Genomic DNA, 16243 nt, shown 5'->3' with positions numbered 1-16243 from the left:
TTTGCCTAAAAAAAAACCGGGCAGTTCATTTTGGTTCGAGCGGGTCAAAGTCGGCTCGACTGTTCCATTTCCATTTTTTGCCTTTAGTGATTCAAATATAAAATCAGATCAGATTTTAAGTTAAATTCAGTGGTTTTCTGCATCCATCGGCCGGTTCAAGTGGTCCCCGCTCATAAAACTGTGAACACTTCATAGAGTGAACCCCACATCATATGAGATAGAGTGAGAATGTATGTGCACTGAATATTTAACATATCAACTCGATACCCCATATGTTTTGGGCTGGGCTATCCTTCCTCTCACAGTAGGCAAGTGGTGAATCTTAGAGCTTCAAGAAATTATCTCTGATCAAATGAGCTTAGTTTCCAAGCTAAAATTATATGATTTTTTGGGTGAACAGAGAGCTCTTTTTATGCTAATGAAATTCCAAAGAAAGGCTACAAAGAAATTAAAACAACAGTGATCCATTTAAGAAATTAAGTTCCAAGTCTCATAGTTTGTTTCCAAGTTCCACCTACTAAACAGAAGGAGAAAACAATGGCAACACACAGCATTTACTTTTCACATCTGAAAATGAATACATTCATGGCATCACTTTTTATCAGCTCAAAGATGCAAACATCCCCCATTTCTAGTGAATTTTCCCTTGCAAACGTAGGCCAACCGCCACAAAACTTAGCAACTTTCCACTTTGAATATCGTATCAACTTCACAGGCCACAATCTATCAGCAACTTGAAGGGTTAAATTCACTATCCTGGCCTTAACATATCTCCGGCTGAAGTTAATTGGTACACACTGCATAATTTAAATTTTAATGGTATCACTCTACAATGTTATTTGACATATATATATATGTGTGTGTGTGTGTGTGTGTGTGTGTGTGAGAGAGAGAGAGAGAGAGAGAGAGAAGCTGTGTATATGTGTCTCAGAGAGTGAGTACATAAAAAAGTTTGCCTTGTTAGTTTAGATATTGAATGTATTTACAAGATAGATAGATTCTTCTCTCAAGAAAACAAATGAACTATTCTTCACTGTCAATATTAGAGCAAACTCTAGAAATTTATTGGTGATAATTTTTAATATTTGCTTTGGTTGAGCTTACTACCTATCAGTGTATAGTTCATGGCCTTACCACACTAGAGTACTTGAGCCGATCTAACCGGACAACAGACTTGAAGAATGGATTATTTGAGATGAACTTGTTTGCTTCTTCAAGAGCTTGAGAATTACTTGAACATGGAGGCCTTTTGCCCTGCCTACCGGTATTCTTTTTGCTTGCTGTCGATTGCTTGAGCTTTCCTACATTAATCAATAAAATAATGAATAAGCATTGTTTCTTCTCAAAAGTTAAATAGGTTAAACTTTAAATTTCTTCTGTGGAATTCAGGATTCTTAGATTATGAAAGGGTGGTGAGAGCTAGAATTTCCAATTTCACCATTTTTAGTGCAAAATTTGAGCATCATCTTAACTACAAGATGAACCTTTTTTATCCTTTTAAAATGAAAAGCAGATTACATCAGTAAAAACATACCTTCATATTCTCTCTTGGAACAATGTGAACTCTCAACCTTTATACAAGTAGATGGAGTGGCTTGATTGCTAAGATATGCATGTGAACTGGGAAACAACGAATCCAATGTTTTAGCAGTTGAATCAGTTCTGGTTATTTTGCAAGACTGCTGATCTATCGATAATGGTGATTTCTCCCCAACTTTTCTTCGTTGAGACAGATTATCCACAATTTCAACAGAGGCATCATCTTCATTATTTTCCATCACAGGCTCATGATTTTGATCCACAGTGCATACACCTTTACATGGATACTCTATCTCTGATGCACTCTTGTCAAGTATGAATACACAGAAATGGCCATGTCCTTCATATTTAAAAACTAAAAAGTACCCATGGTCCACAGAGTGATGTTTAGCGAATTCTTGCCAACCCTTCTCCAGCCAAACCTTACCATCACATTCCAACAACTCTACTTGCCATGTAGTACCACTGGGGACCTTAAGGATGACAGGACTTGGCAAATCCTTTCCATGCTTCCTCATGAACTTTTTGGGAATCTCCTGATTCATATTAGAATTAACTAACCCCACATATCTACTAAAGCAGATGAAATGCAGAGCAATATAACATTGAAATGATTTTCAGCCTTTAATTTTACTTCAGGATGGCATAATTGGTGGGCAGCAGAACACTTGCAATAAGATGAAATATCACTATTTTGATACGTTTAGATTATTACAGATATTTACTCTTCACGAGCCTAATATCACATGCACAAAAATCAAAATCTACTCAGTGGGAAATTTCTCAAGAAGAATATCTAACCAATAATCAATTACAGCAGCTTGAATTTCAACAGTTCTCAGTCTAACCTATTAAGCGTAATGAAATTTCTGAACTAAATTGAAGCAATAGATTCGATAATTTGGATGGCATTAAAGTGTAAGTTATGGAAGTATGCAATCATTAGAAAATGGCTTTGCATGACGAGCTTAATTGAACCCATCTGCTAAAAGATTAACAGAGAACTTGGTTTAGAACCCAAATGGGTTTTCAGAAGAAAGTGAATCACAAGATTTCATGGTTACTAATACTTCAAGAATTTGTCCAGTAAAAGGATTTTAAAACAAAACAAATACACATTCTTGCTCCTTCACTATGAATGCAGAAAAAAACCATAACATTACATATAAACAAGACCAATCAATCACACCACAAATCATTTTCTGCTTAGCATTATTCACCAAAAACCAGAAAAATATCAAGAAAGCAACAAGAACAGTAAAAGAAGAAGGAAGATCCAGAGAAACAAGAAAGCTTACAAGTTTTCCCTCCCGGATAGAATCATCAAGAATTATCTTGAAGAAATGGGGTTCTCTCTCCATAATCGTGAACGCAATGGGTAGCTTTCTTTCGAGAGAGTCCATGCAGAAACAAAAAGAAAACGCACTTCACATAGTGAGAGAGCTCATAGGGTCATAGCTGCATCCTGCAAGCTATTTGACTTCAATTATATTCTTTTATTGGAGGGTGAGCTCTTAGTTTGCACAGAGGATCACGGCAAGCCTCTTTTATGGGTTAGAAAAGGTGGCAATTTTGGTTTTGATTTTGATTCGCTTTGATTTTCAATGAGGATGATTTTGTTGTTGAAGTATTTTTTTTCTTTATTAACTCATAATTTGGATCGAATTAATTAAAAATTAAATTATTATTCAATTTTAATTCAATAAAAGGGGTAACTATAATTGACCCCTAGTGATGGATAAGTTGGTCCTTTTACTAAGGCTAAAATTAGTGGTCAAGGGCTTTCATATCGACCTATAGGCCTACCAACTCTTACACACAGCAGGTCATAATTTTCATTTTTTATTGTTAGAATTTTAATTAACCAATATTATATAACCAAGAAATTTGATTATTAAAATATCTATTATAAGCCATTTTTTTCCTCTAAATATTTCTAATCTTTTTTCTACATAAAAAGTCCGATATGTCCACACAGAATTAATGAGTTTAATAAGACTATCAAACCCAATATTTCCATAGAAATACTTGTATCAGAATCATGCTAGTAGACAATTTAAAAAATCTGAAAAGTATTATTATACAGTATTCTGATTCTTCTATTTGAGCTCATTCTGAAAGAGCAGATATCTCTATTAGATTATCAATTATAGAAAAAAATGTACACCGACAAAGAAAAGATAAAGAAAAAGGAAATGTTAAATTTATTAGGTCAATTTTTAAATTAAAATGCTATATGTGTTTTTAACCTATAAAAAAGAAATTTTTTTCATTTTGAGAAGAAATATAAAGCAATTCTTATTAAAATTTGAGTGTATACATTTAATTAATTAATAATTATTATTTTAAATCTCACTTAAAAATATATATAAATAATTTTTTATTACTTGAGTGTTTATACAACTTAACACAGGTAGGAAATTTCAAAAAATATAAACTTCTGAAAGTCATATTAGAAGTACATGTTTTTCTTTTTTTTATATACAAGTAAAAAACATTTTATTAATTATAAATATAATATAAAAGAGAAGTAAAAATCAAATATATTAAATTTGTGTATAAATTAAACTAATCACTCATAAAAAAATAATTATAATTTAATTCAAAATTAAATCCTAACTTTTTAAAAATAGAGTCACATGAGAAAATTAATAAAATATATTTAAATTTAAAATATGAGATTTTATAAATCTTATTATGAGAAAATAATTAAGCATCAAAGTGTTATTACAAAAGAAAATAAAAATTACAAGTTTATTTTTTTATAAAGTATGATTTTTTAAAGGAAATTAGATTTTTTAATTGATAAATAAATCAACCAACTACAATTTTTTTTGGGAGGTTGTGATCACACTTATATTAAGATTAAAATTATAGCCGATTAAATTGCCCTAATTAATTAGTTTAAACTTATAATATAGATTAAGAGATTTTATTTTTATCTAGACTCAAGACTTATATTTTAGATTCGCGATGATCGAATGTAAATAATAATAATTTCCCTATTGATAAATGATTGTAATTAATTAATTTATACTTATAAAATACAAAATTCTAAGCAAAGATTACCTTAGTTGAATTAATAATTTTAATATTCAAATTTGATTAACATTTATCATAAAATATTAATATATACTAGTCTCACTCAAACCCCATTATCTTTTGTTGGCAAAAGAACTCCATTATCATCGTCCAAATCCATTCACAAGACGGCAATCACCAAAACAAAGCTGCAGAATGGCTAAAAACTCCTGACCTTTCAACTTCCAACTGAATTCCATCTTTTTACCCAAAAACAAAATGATGCACTGAATACCTTCTCCGTCTCCCACTTCTTTTTATCACTGTGGCCAAAAGTTCTATGACTAAACTGATCTTGGCAAAGATGGTTAATTCAGTCTTAGCATCTCTGCCTCCTTTTTCTATGGATTTGAACTTCAATGAGATTACTCTTTTCTGGTATAAAGTGGAAGACGCAGGTGTCCCCTGTAGCTAGCCCATTAGCTTTATAAAATATTGACCAACCAGTGCTTAAGCGAACCTGTCTACCCGTTACGCTGATGTCAACTGTGTACACCCTCCCCTGCGGATCTTTGATCACCGTGTTCCTCTTGCTTTCCAGCCCTGTCTCGTAAACGAACCTTTTGCGCATTACCTATTGCAAAAAAAGTATACATATTTAAGTATAACCTGTGAATTTTCCTGACTAGTGAATGAACTGAGAAATTTTACAAGGGAAATGAAGAAGAAATACCAAACCGTATTTTTGGTAATCCTTCAAATCCTGTTTAAAAGAAGGATGATTTGGCTCCATAGCTCGTATTTCTTTGGCTACTCTCTCTCTCTCGTTCATTTCATTGTTTTCCTGGACATTTGGCCCTCGTTTAGCATTCAAACCTTGCATAAGCCAAACCCAAAGGGTCAGTTTCTAAAATTATGCCCAGTGTACCAAGTGAAAACAGAGAGCTTACCAGCTTTTCTTGCAGAAACTTGTGGCTTCTTGCGACGTCCTGACTTAGGACGACCCTTTTTCTTGAAGGCGATGTCTTTGTTTGGTGTAACATTGGCTTCCCAATCCCTGCAGCTACTTTTCTCATGAAAAGGTAGCTTCAGGCCCTTCAAGCAGCAAGTTGGCCCATACATATCCACTTCAAAAGTTTTATTATCATCAAGAAGATTGAAAACTAGGAAGTCACCCATCTGTAACTCATGATTTTTGACGAACTTCTTCCATCCACGCTTGATGAAGTAGCCATTGTCGTTACTTTTCACTGATACAGGAAAATTTCCTTGCTCAGATTTTAGGATAGGTTTCTTGGGCATGATTCTCTCGAACACCCTCACAAACAATGGTGGTATCCTCTGCCAAACAAGGAGAGAAGCGAAACCTAAGAATATCAACTTCTTTCAAGAACATAAAAGAGATGAGAAGTAGTTAATAAGAGGAACATTACAAGTTTCTTCTTGAAATCATCGACCAAAACCTTGAAGAATTTAGTTTCAGCAAGCCGTTTTGGCTTCCTAGCCACCATCTTCTGCTTAACCTGACTTCGGTTTAAGCATGCAGGGGCTTATTTATATACAAGACTTTATTCTTGTGGCAACGAGAGAATTTTGCTGATACCAATTTGGATACGAAGATATGAAAAGACCGGCTAAAATCTTAAAGCTGCTGCAGCCCTGCGAAGATCGAGGAGGCGTGGGAATCCAGAGCTTCTTCTCTTTTAGTGGACTTTGGTTCTACGGCAGTCTGCTCCGCGGTGGCGCATGGTGATTGATGTTCTCTCCATCTCTTGTAGCAGGTTCTTGGACTCGAAAAAAGCTGACAAGAATATAATCATTAAAGGGAAAAAGAAAAACCTAAAATCTGATTTATCATATTTCTAGTTATAGTTACAAGAATTACCGCTAATGGTTGGCCAAGTTGATCGTGCGCTGTGTGCAGATGGTTAGATTGGCTTGAGTGTATTAAAAATTAATTTAAAAATAAATTTAATAGGTTATTTATGTAAATTTTAAAATAATAAAATTATTTTTTTAATATTACTTAAAATTTACATTTTTTTAAAATATTTTTTAAACAATATGCATTGGACGTTAGAAAAATAGTAAAGTATTCAATTTAATTCTTATATTTATTTTAAAAGTTTAATTTAATTTATTTTTAATTTTTTATTTAAATTATTTCATAAGTTTTATTTTAAATTCAATTTAATTAAAAAATTAAAATTTATGAATTAAATATTTTGACTTATTAATTTAAATAAAAAATTAAAAAATTTAATTTTTTAATTTTAAAATTAAATTTCTTGATTTTTTTATTTAATTTCAAAAATTAGGAAGTTTAATTTTTTTTATTTTCTTGATTTTTATACTAATTTGAGTTTAAATTAAAATTTTTAAGTTAAATTAGATGAAAAAAATTAAAAATAAAATAAATTAAACTTTTTCTATGAATATAGAGATATAATTGAGTTTTAAGTCATAGAAAAATTAAAATATAAAAGGGTCCTCATTAGTAAGCGGAAGAAATATGTAAATGATAAAAATTATATCGTTCACATTAACGTGAATGGCAATAATTTCAAAATTGCTAAGTAATCTGTATACTAACTATGGTATGCACTGTTCAATTTTAGTGGAGTAAAACATTTTTTATATAATTTCAAATTTTTAAATAATAAATTAAATAAAATTTATGTTTTAATATGATTCAAATTTAGATTTTATTTTAAATAAATTTAAAAATAACATTAATTCTAATGTAATAATTCAAATAATAAAAATCACATACATATTTAAAATGTAACATATATATATATAAGTAATATTTATATAAAAAGTGTGTACATATATTATTATTATTTAATTTTAGTTCATTAAAAATTAAGAGTCAAATTAAAATATAAATTAATTTAAATAATTCAAACCGATTAAATTTAGTTCTAATTAACACCTTTATTTATAACTCAAATTATATTTTTAAAAAATAAGAAATTATAAACACATTATCAGATTGTTTCATGCATTTTTTAATAGAGTCCTAAAATTAAGCTTTTGAAAAAAAATGTATTTTAAAATTTTGCACTGTTAAAAATTGCCTAGACAAAATTACAATTTAATCTCAAAAATTTAATGAAACTTAGATATTAATTTTTATATTTTTAAAATTTATCTATTTAATAAATAATATTTTAATAAACCTACGTATTAATTATTGTATTGTCATATATGGACAGAAAAATATTTTAATTATTTTTTTAATTTTTTAGTTAATTATAATATAATATAATAATAATAAAATTTTCAATTAAATTCTTTTAATTCAAATACATAATATATCTAGAATATTGTTAAAATAAAACTATATGGTATTATAATGAAATAATAAATATTATAAAATATAAGGAACTATTTTATAATAAAATTTATATTATAAATTTATAATATTATTTTAATATTTTATATAATTAATAATAAATTAGACATAAAATTAAATTGAGCAATTAATTTATAGATATATCTAAATGTCAATGATTAAATATATGATTTTTAAAAATACAATGATTAATTTATATATTTTACCAAACTCAACTCAACTCAACTAAACCTTTATCCCAAAGATTTTGGGTCAGCTATATGGATTCACTTTCTTCACTCTAAACGATTTTTTGTTAAATTCTCATAAATGTGTAATGCTTCTAGATCATGTTGTACTATTCTCCTCCAAGTCAATTTAGGTCTACCCCTTTTTTTTCTTTTTATCCTCTAACTTAATGTGCTCTACTTGTCTAACTGGAGCCTCCGTATGTCTACGCTTCACATGACCAAACCATCTCAATCTCCATTCTCTCAACTTATCTTCAATTGACACCACTCCTACCTTTTCTCTAATACTCTCATTACGGACTTTATCTAGTCTAGTATGGTCACTCATCCACCTTAACATTCTCATCTCTGCAACTCTTATCTTAGACGCATACGACTCTTTCAGTGCCCAAAACTCACTACCATATAACATAGCCGGTCGTATGGCTGTACGGTAAAATTTTCCTTTCAACTTATTGGGAATTTTACGATCACATAAAACTCCCGTGGCACGTCTCCACTTCAATCATCTGGCTTTAATCCTATGACTAACATCCTCCTCACACCCTCCATCTACTTGAAAGACTGACCCTAGATATTTAAAATGATTACTTTGGGACAGTACCACTCCATTCAAACTAACTCATTCCCTATCACCAGTTTGGCCTTCACTGAACTTACAATACATTTATTCTGTCTTCGTTCTACTTAACTTAAAACCCTTTAACTCTAAAGTACTTCTCGAAAGCTCTAGCTTTCTATTAACTCCTTCTCGTATCTCATCTATTAGAACATTATCATCCGCAAACAACATGCACCAAGAAATAATCTCTTGTATATGTTTTGTCAATTCATCTAAAACTAATGTAAAAAGGTAAGGGCTTATGGCTGATCCTTGGTGTAATCCAATTGAGATCGGAAAATCTCTTGTGTCCCCTCCCACTGTGCGCACAATAGTAGTTGCTCCTTCATATATATCTTTTAATACTTGTATGTACCTAATAGATACCCTCTTTTGTTCTAACACATTCCATAAGACATCTATTGGAACACTATCATAAGCCTTCTCCAAATCAATAAAAACCATATGTAGATCTTTCTTCACATCTCTATATTTCTCCATCTAGCTTCTAATAAGAAATATCGCTTCCATAGTTGAACGACCGGGCATTAAACCAAATTGATTGAGAGAGATTGAAGTATCATGACGTAGTCGATGCTCCACAACTCTCTCTCACAACTTCATAGTATGGCTCATGAGTTTAATTCTCCTATAGTTTGAGCAACTCTGTATGTTTCCCTTATTTTAAAAAATAGGTACTAAAATACTCATCCATTCTCCTCCATTCATCAGGCATTTTCTTTGAGTTTATAATCTTATTAAATAATTTAATTAACCATGCCACTCCCATATCTCTCAAACACTTACACACTTCAATTGGTATTTCATCAGGTCCACAGGTTTTACCCACTTTCATTCTCTTAAGTGCTTCCTTGTCTAATCATTCTAGTATAATTCACATTATTTTATATTATTCTATAGTCAATATTCACGTTATTACCATATATTTTACTAAATACTCACTAAATTATAATATTCATGCAGATCTACTTACTATGATAGAAAAAAAAATATTATGAATTATATAATGTATTTTACATATTTATATAAAATGACATTTATTTTTTATAAAATAAAACAATAAAATTATTGTTAACACGTTGGCGATTGCAAATTTCTAACCTTGAGTGTGGGATCACCAGAAATTCGCCCTGCTATTCTCTCCTTAAACCCCGCACAAACCTCTGGCCCCCGAACCCCTAAAAACCCCTACAAAATCATGCGCCACCTTCTAACGGCCATCCGGCGTCACCACCGTTTCACCTCCACTCTCCTCCGTGTTCGCCACTACAAACCGCCAAAGCAACCAACGCCACCGGCTCCGCCAAAACCTCCAAAACCGCCGCAGAAACCCCAATCCTTCACATTCCACGACGGCGTATGGGAGGATCCGTACAGCTGGATGTCGAGCTTGAACGACAAGGTAGCGATGCGCCACATGGACGTGTACATGGAGCAAGAAGAGAAATACACGGAGGCCGTAATGTCTGATACTGAGAAGCTTCAAAGTAAGCTTCAGTCTGAAATGGCGTCCAGGATGCAATTTGATCTCTCCACTCCTCCCATTCGTTGGGGACCATGGTATTTTTCGATAAATTCCCCCCTTCTGTTTGGATTGTGAGAAACAAAATAAAGTAAGTTGTGAATCTGAATTATCCTTCTTTTACTATTTCAAGGTGGATTTTCCTCGCCGCAGGTTATACTATCGAAGAGTTGAAGAAGGGATGCAGTATCCAGTGCTCTGTCGGAGATTGTTAAGCTTAAATGAAGAATTCATTTCCAACAAATATCCTGCTGGTGGATTTGATTTTACCTCTGGGAAAAGAATTGAGCAGAAGCTGCTTGATTATAATCAAGAAGCAGAGAGATTTGGAGGTATTTAAAAATATCTTTTTCTTTTCCTAATTCTGGGACAACTTTTGATTTGTTTGTTTATTTGAAATTTGCAATTGTTTATAGGCTATGCATATGAAGAATTATCTGAAGTGTCGCCTGATCATCGGTTTCTTGCATATACTATGTATGATAAGGACAATGACTGGTTTAAGTTATCTGTAAGGAATCTGAATTCTGGTGCATTGTGTAGTAAGCCTCAAGCAGATAGGGTTTCAAATTTGGCTTGGGCCAAGGATGGCCAGGCATTGCTTTATGTTGTTACCAATCAATATAAGAGGCCCTGCCGGTAAGTATCATGTTGATGTCGCATCATTTGAATGTGCTTTATCCTATTATGTGCTTTCTTGGATTCAACAAACTAAAGTTGGTATTCTTTTTTGTCATCAGGATATATTGTAGCATGATTGGATCAACTGATGAAGATGTTTTGCTTTTAGATGAACCGAATGACAACGTTTTTGTTAACATTAGACACACAAAGGATTTTCACTTTGTGACTGTCAATATATTTTCTACAACATTTTCAAAGGTATCACTTTTTGATTACTTTGTGCTGGACTTGGATCTTGAAGTTGATGGTAGTTGAAATGGTATAACAATCATGACCATGTTTTAGGTCTGTCTGATAAATGCAGCTGATCCATTGTCTGATATGACATTAGTTTGGGAATGTGAGACTCTAGCCCACTGTGTGATTGAACATCATCAGGGGTACCTTTATTTATTTACTGATGCTGCTAGGGAGGGCCAGCTTGTTGATCATCATTACCTTCTACGTTGTCCTGTTGATTCTTCTTCCAGTCCAAGGAAATGGGAGGTTGGTGGGTTTTCTCTACATTCAATTATGCTTTATCCCGGTTCTCTTTCAACTTGCTTCTTTTGTTTCATTGTAGTTTGGGCACTCGTAATTGTTTACTCTATCTTCTTGCTTTCACTAATCTCTAGATGTTATATCCTTTAGGTAATATCCATGCAGCTAGTGGGTGCCTATATCATTCATCATCCAGTTTCATTTATTGCAGAGTATATTCAATGATGACCAAGATTTGATTATTGAGGATGTCGATTTCTGTTACACACATTTGGCATTAATTATAAGGGAAGGTTGGAGCTTCAGACTTTGTTCTGTTCCTCTACCTTTGCCTTGTGGGAAGGTAAGAAACCAAGCACTATCAGCTTGTGAAACATTTGAAGTTAAACAGTGGTCGCAACTCGTAAGAGTTGTCATGGGTGTGTTTATATTATACTGGTTTGTTATTCTCATCTTGTCTTCTTTTGTTATTGCAGAAAGGATTTGATCTGGAAGAGCTTAACCCCAGATTCCTCCCTCTTCCAAAATATGTTTCACAAATTTCAGCTGGACCAAATTATGACTACCATTCATCAACCATGCGCTTTACAATATCATCGCCTGTGGTATAAGTTAATTTTGCCCTAACTTCAGTAAAGGGATTCAGCATGCTCTATTTCACTTCATATTTGTATTATAACTAGTTTATTGTATTGGTGAAGAATTTTTTTACTTGGATCCTGATCTTGATAATAGTTAGAAGATATGAACGGAAAACAATTCAATGAGTTACTTTTAATACCATAACCCCTGCCTTGCTTTTCAGACTGTATTTAAATGTTGGTTTACAAGGATAGCTATACATATAATTGTTGGTTAAAAATGTTTAAATTTTTTATATGTAGTTGGTTCTCAGCTGATCAGATGAATTTATGTGTTTAATGTCTGAGATTTAGAGGTTAAAGATCCTGCAAGTATACAATGCATGGCTTTGCTTTTAACTGACTGCGTTTGTGCCATATCTTATCTCATGTTGATGGATATTCATTTTAATTTCAGTTACAATGAGGAAACATTTATTAATTTTTCTCACTTATTTAGCAATGTATTTGTCTATGTTTGCATGTGTATTTTTGTTCTATTTGTTTTGAGTAGAATTGCGCATCTCTAGTCAAATCATGGCCTCCTAATTTCTTACAGATGCCAGATGCTGTCGTTGATTACGACCTATCAAATGGCAAGTGGAATATTATTCAACAACAAAACATGCTTTATGAAAGAACAAGGATTTTGTATGGCACTGCCTCTTCTATGAGTGTCGCCAATGCATCCTTGAATAATGTAAACTTTGGATCTTCCAGTGAAGTCAGATCTGATGATGATAACTTGTGGAATGACCTTGCAGAGTTTTATGCCTGTGAACATTATGATGTCTCTTCTTATGATGGAGTTTCAATTCCTCTAACTATCATATATTCACGCAAACATAAATATGCAAATCAAAACCCCGGGTTGCTTCATGGGCATGGAGCTTATGGTGAGTTGCTCGACAAACGATGGCGTAGTGAGTTGAAGAGCCTTCTTGATCGTGGTTGGGTTGTTGCATACGCTGATGTTAGGTCTGTTTCAGCTGCACTACTGCTATTTGTTACGTTTTTCCCCCATCTTGTGTACATGAAGCATTTTAAATTCCTGTTCTAAAATGGTTATCATTTTCTTTTAGTTATTTAAACTTTGAAAGTCTTTCGAGTGTTTTGAGCATTTTAACTTAATTAATTGGTTTGTTTGCAGAGGGGGAGGTGGTCAAGGTAAGAAGTGGCATCATAATGGCAGACGTACGAAGAAACTTAATTCCATAAAAGATTATCTCTCCTGTGCCAAATTTCTTATTGAAAATGAAATTGTGCAAGATAAAAAGCTTGCGGGCTGGGGATATAGTGCTGGAGGTCTTTTGGTTGCTTCAGCCATCAACTGTTGCCCAGATTTATTACGTGCTGCAGTTTTGAAGGTATAAATTAAACATTTGCCTCCATTTATATTTCTGTCTTTTATTTATTTATTTATTTATTTATTTTGCATTCTGATCAGATGAAGGTCCACTGCTTTTACTTTCTTCTCCTAGTTTCTCGATTTTTTAATGAAGGAACCAATAAGATGGAATCATTTAATGAATAAAATAAAATTAAATACAGAACTGGAATTATTTTCAATATACCCATTTGTGTTATGTATCATTCCATATCCTTCGTCTGTTTCAGGTTCCCTTTCTGGATCCAACCAACACCCTTCTCTATCCCATTTTACCGCTTACTGCAGCTGACTTTGAAGAGTTTGGATACCCTGGGGACATTGATGATTTTCATGCCATACAAGAATATTCTCCGTATGACAACATTCAGAAGGATATCCTTTACCCTGCTGTATTGATAACCTCATCTTTTAACACACGGTAATTTCCTGACATACTTTCTGCTTTCATATGTGGTCAATGCAAACACAAACAATCATGAGCTTGTTGGATGGTGTTAAATTGAAAATCCAAACCATTTTTAGTTGATGCATGTTTTCAAACTCTAGGATAAGGGAAATGCAAAGGTCTATAAATTAAGAAAGAATTTGTAATCTTGAAACATGGTTATGACCTGTCAAATAGGTAGGACCTAAATGTGGCAGTGAGGTTTCTCTTGATAAACTTATTAGCTCTTCTTTCTTCTATTTAGTAACTTCATGTGCTTTTGGTTTGATACTGATGGTTACTATATATTTTTTTTCCATTATGTGTGATCTTATTTCTCATTCACTGCTTGGACAATTAAGTTCTACTAATTGATTCTCATGTGCCTAGGTTTGATCTGTGATGCTGGATCATGGCTGGGCTTTATGGTTGCTGGATAATAATGAAAGTGTGTTATTTCTTGATTTGTTGAGATACATGTTATGTTGATTGGTGCAATGAGATTATTTCAAGTATATGCCTATATCTGTATTCTTATTGCAGATTGTATCATTCATTTGAAGTGAAAATGTGGCAAAAGATCTTGAGCATATCTATCCTGCCAATGAAGATTACTTCCATATTACTTAAAAAAAAAATGATAGGAAAAGGCAAAAATTTTCCATTTTGATTAGTGGCTTTTATTCATTTATATAATTTTAAATGTTCTCGAAATACAGTGTCTGATTCTTATTGAGAGCTGCTGACTTTAGTTTTTGCTCCGAAAAATTTCTAGCATGGGTAAAATATTCTCATATGTTTGCAATTTGTTGTTGCTAAATGCAATTTATGAATGAAACACAAAGGGATCTGAATTTGTGCTAGTAAATAAGCTGCGCGCATTATATCAAATTGTGTAGCATGTGAGTGCATTTGTGTATTGGTTGTGCTGATATGTCTTGGTCGAAATATTATTTTACATTTCCTGCCGCAAAAGCCCTCCTAAGCATTTGATGCCTGAAGCAACGATTAATTGAAGCCTGCTTTTTAATTCTTTTCTGCATTAATATAAATATTTATAATGACAAAGTGGATCTGCATTTCATCTTCTGAAAATAACTTTTCTATTTGATCATTTGCTTTTGTAACAAGCGAGGTGTTAATACTTCATGTTTGGCATCGTTCAGATTTGGGGTTTGGGAAGCCGCAAAGTGGGTTGCTCGAGTTCGCGAACGTGCTATTCATGACCCCAGCCGTCCGATACTGCTTAATTTAACAACAGATATTGTGGAGGAGAACAGATACTTGCAGTGCAAGGAGTCGGCACTGGAAACTGCATTTCTCATAAAAATGATGGAATCATGAAATTGATTTTATTAGTCCCACCCCGTCATCCGAACCTTGAATCTTTCTGATTTTTATGACAGGTAACGAAGTGGGGGATTCATCTTTGCAAAGAGCAATCTTTAAGATCTTTATCAACCTTTAATTACCAACCAGGATCCAATCGGGAGCTAAAGCACTGCATTCAATTATATACATGTCACACTCGGTGGTTGTGGTGTTTTATGGATTAGGAATCGACTTTGTGAGATTGGCTGATCTGGCCCACTTATACTGGATTAACATGCTAAAGCTGCCAATGGAATCACGACAGAAACTTCAGATTGTACACGGAGAGCGGACCTCCAATTGCTGGTGATGGGTTGCTTTCGCATATTGAGACTTGTAAATTTATTATTTGTATGCATATATCAATCTAATCCCTTATCATGAAACTTAAGAAAGTAAAATTTTAATTTGATATGGAAGATAATACCCTTAGCTTATCTTTTGCTTATAAAATTTGGGAACCTTCATGATGACTTTTTTTTGTTGGCTGTATATTTGTTTATGTAAATAACATTTTCTTAATCATGGTGATTATGACAGGCAAAATCTTCGAAATTTTATAGTTAAGTAGCCAAATGGGCTACTACGACTTAAGTCGGCTGAAATTTGTCAACGTTTCATTATCATCAACCACTACATAATGTTCCATTTTGAACTAAGTAGTTTGTCAAACATGGAAACATTATCCCATTTCTTTATGCTATCTTGTGGATAGTACAGAAGATTTCTCAATTGAAACAGTGGAGTATTTTGTAATGAAGGGGTTGGAGATCTCTTGTTTTGTATCTTTTTAAGGAAAAGCAGGTTTTGGTCATCATTATCTGGTTTCAAAAAGAAAATTGCAGTGCTATCTCCAACCCAACTTTATACAAAGCAGCCACTCAAAGAATAAAAAGAAAGAAAAGAAGAACTAATTATTCATACATCCACAAATATTTCCATGGGAGACAAAAATCAATGGGCCTGGCCCAATTATGATGAT

General features: G+C 32.7%; 3 protein-coding genes across 5 annotated transcripts; 1 reads left to right on the top strand and 2 right to left on the bottom strand.

The window, feature by feature from the left end:
• Positions 1-444: 444 nt before the first annotated feature.
• LOC110664330 (B3 domain-containing transcription factor VRN1) lies at positions 445-3151 on the bottom strand. 2 transcript variants are annotated; one of them, XM_058154544.1, is made up of 4 exons: positions 2838-3151; positions 1535-2072; positions 1135-1301; positions 445-797 (listed from the first exon to the last, which is right to left on the bottom strand). In XM_058154544.1, the coding sequence occupies exons 1-4, from the start codon at positions 2940-2942 to the stop codon at positions 555-557; spliced, it is 1053 nt and encodes a 350-aa protein (XP_058010527.1). In that variant the 5' UTR covers positions 2943-3151; the 3' UTR covers positions 445-554. The 2 variants fall into 2 exon arrangements, with proteins under 2 accessions (XP_058010527.1, XP_021679656.2); XM_021823964.2 differs by having other exon boundaries at positions 1535-2075; positions 2838-3148.
• Positions 3152-4621: 1470 nt separating this feature from the next.
• On the bottom strand, positions 4622-6405 carry LOC110664331 (putative B3 domain-containing protein Os03g0621600). The gene is made up of 4 exons (XM_021823965.2): positions 5994-6405; positions 5511-5901; positions 5294-5436; positions 4622-5194 (listed from the first exon to the last, which is right to left on the bottom strand). Exons 1-4 carry the CDS (start codon positions 6069-6071, stop codon positions 4940-4942), a joined length of 867 nt encoding a protein of 288 aa, XP_021679657.2. The 5' UTR covers positions 6072-6405; the 3' UTR covers positions 4622-4939.
• A 3464-nt stretch (positions 6406-9869) lies between these two features.
• On the top strand, positions 9870-15734 carry LOC110664375 (uncharacterized). 2 transcript variants are annotated; one of them, XM_021824026.2, is made up of 11 exons: positions 9870-10330; positions 10446-10624; positions 10709-10931; positions 11033-11174; positions 11262-11462; positions 11668-11799; positions 11933-12061; positions 12636-13054; positions 13227-13443; positions 13694-13884; positions 15057-15734. In XM_021824026.2, the coding sequence occupies exons 1-11, from the start codon at positions 9969-9971 to the stop codon at positions 15232-15234; spliced, it is 2373 nt and encodes a 790-aa protein (XP_021679718.2). In that variant the 5' UTR covers positions 9870-9968; the 3' UTR covers positions 15235-15734. The 2 variants fall into 2 exon arrangements, with proteins under 2 accessions (XP_021679718.2, XP_058010526.1); XM_058154543.1 differs by having other exon boundaries at positions 10191-10330; positions 10426-10624; positions 12636-13087.
• Positions 15735-16243: the final 509 nt, after the last annotated feature.

The sequence above is a fragment of the Hevea brasiliensis genome, chromosome 10 (assembly GCF_030052815.1).
Source record: "Hevea brasiliensis isolate MT/VB/25A 57/8 chromosome 10, ASM3005281v1, whole genome shotgun sequence".
Taxonomy (NCBI): domain Eukaryota; kingdom Viridiplantae; phylum Streptophyta; class Magnoliopsida; order Malpighiales; family Euphorbiaceae; genus Hevea; species Hevea brasiliensis.
The sequence above is the reverse complement of the archived record's forward strand: the minus strand, read 5'-3'. Positions and strand labels throughout refer to the sequence as shown.

Bases quoted from the DNA above. Each gene is read 5' to 3' on its own strand.
- LOC110664330 (XM_021823964.2), bottom strand. From the start codon at position 2,942: ATGGACTCTCTCGAAAGAAAGCTACCCATTGCGTTCACGATTATGGAG. The intron at 2,076-2,837 runs GTAAGCTTTCTT...AATATGAATCAG, and splicing joins CTATCCGGGAGGGAAAACTT to GAGATTCCCAAAAAGTTCAT. The intron at 1,302-1,534 runs GTATGTTTTTAC...TGATTAATGTAG, and splicing joins TTCCAAGAGAGAATATGAAG to GAAAGCTCAAGCAATCGACA.
- LOC110664331 (XM_021823965.2), bottom strand. From the start codon at position 6,071: ATGGTGGCTAGGAAGCCAAAACGGCTTGCTGAAACTAAATTCTTCAAG. The intron at 5,902-5,993 runs GTAATGTTCCTC...CTTGTTTGGCAG, and splicing joins ATGATTTCAAGAAGAAACTT to AGGATACCACCATTGTTTGT. The intron at 5,195-5,293 runs GTATTTCTTCTT...TTTTTGCAATAG, and splicing joins ATTACCAAAAATACGGTTTG to GTAATGCGCAAAAGGTTCGT.
- LOC110664375 (XM_021824026.2), top strand. From the start codon at position 9,969: ATGCGCCACCTTCTAACGGCCATCCGGCGTCACCACCGTTTCACCTCC. The intron at 12,062-12,635 runs GTATAAGTTAAT...AATTTCTTACAG, and splicing joins TTACAATATCATCGCCTGTG to ATGCCAGATGCTGTCGTTGA. The intron at 13,444-13,693 runs GTATAAATTAAA...CGTCTGTTTCAG, and splicing joins TACGTGCTGCAGTTTTGAAG to GTTCCCTTTCTGGATCCAAC.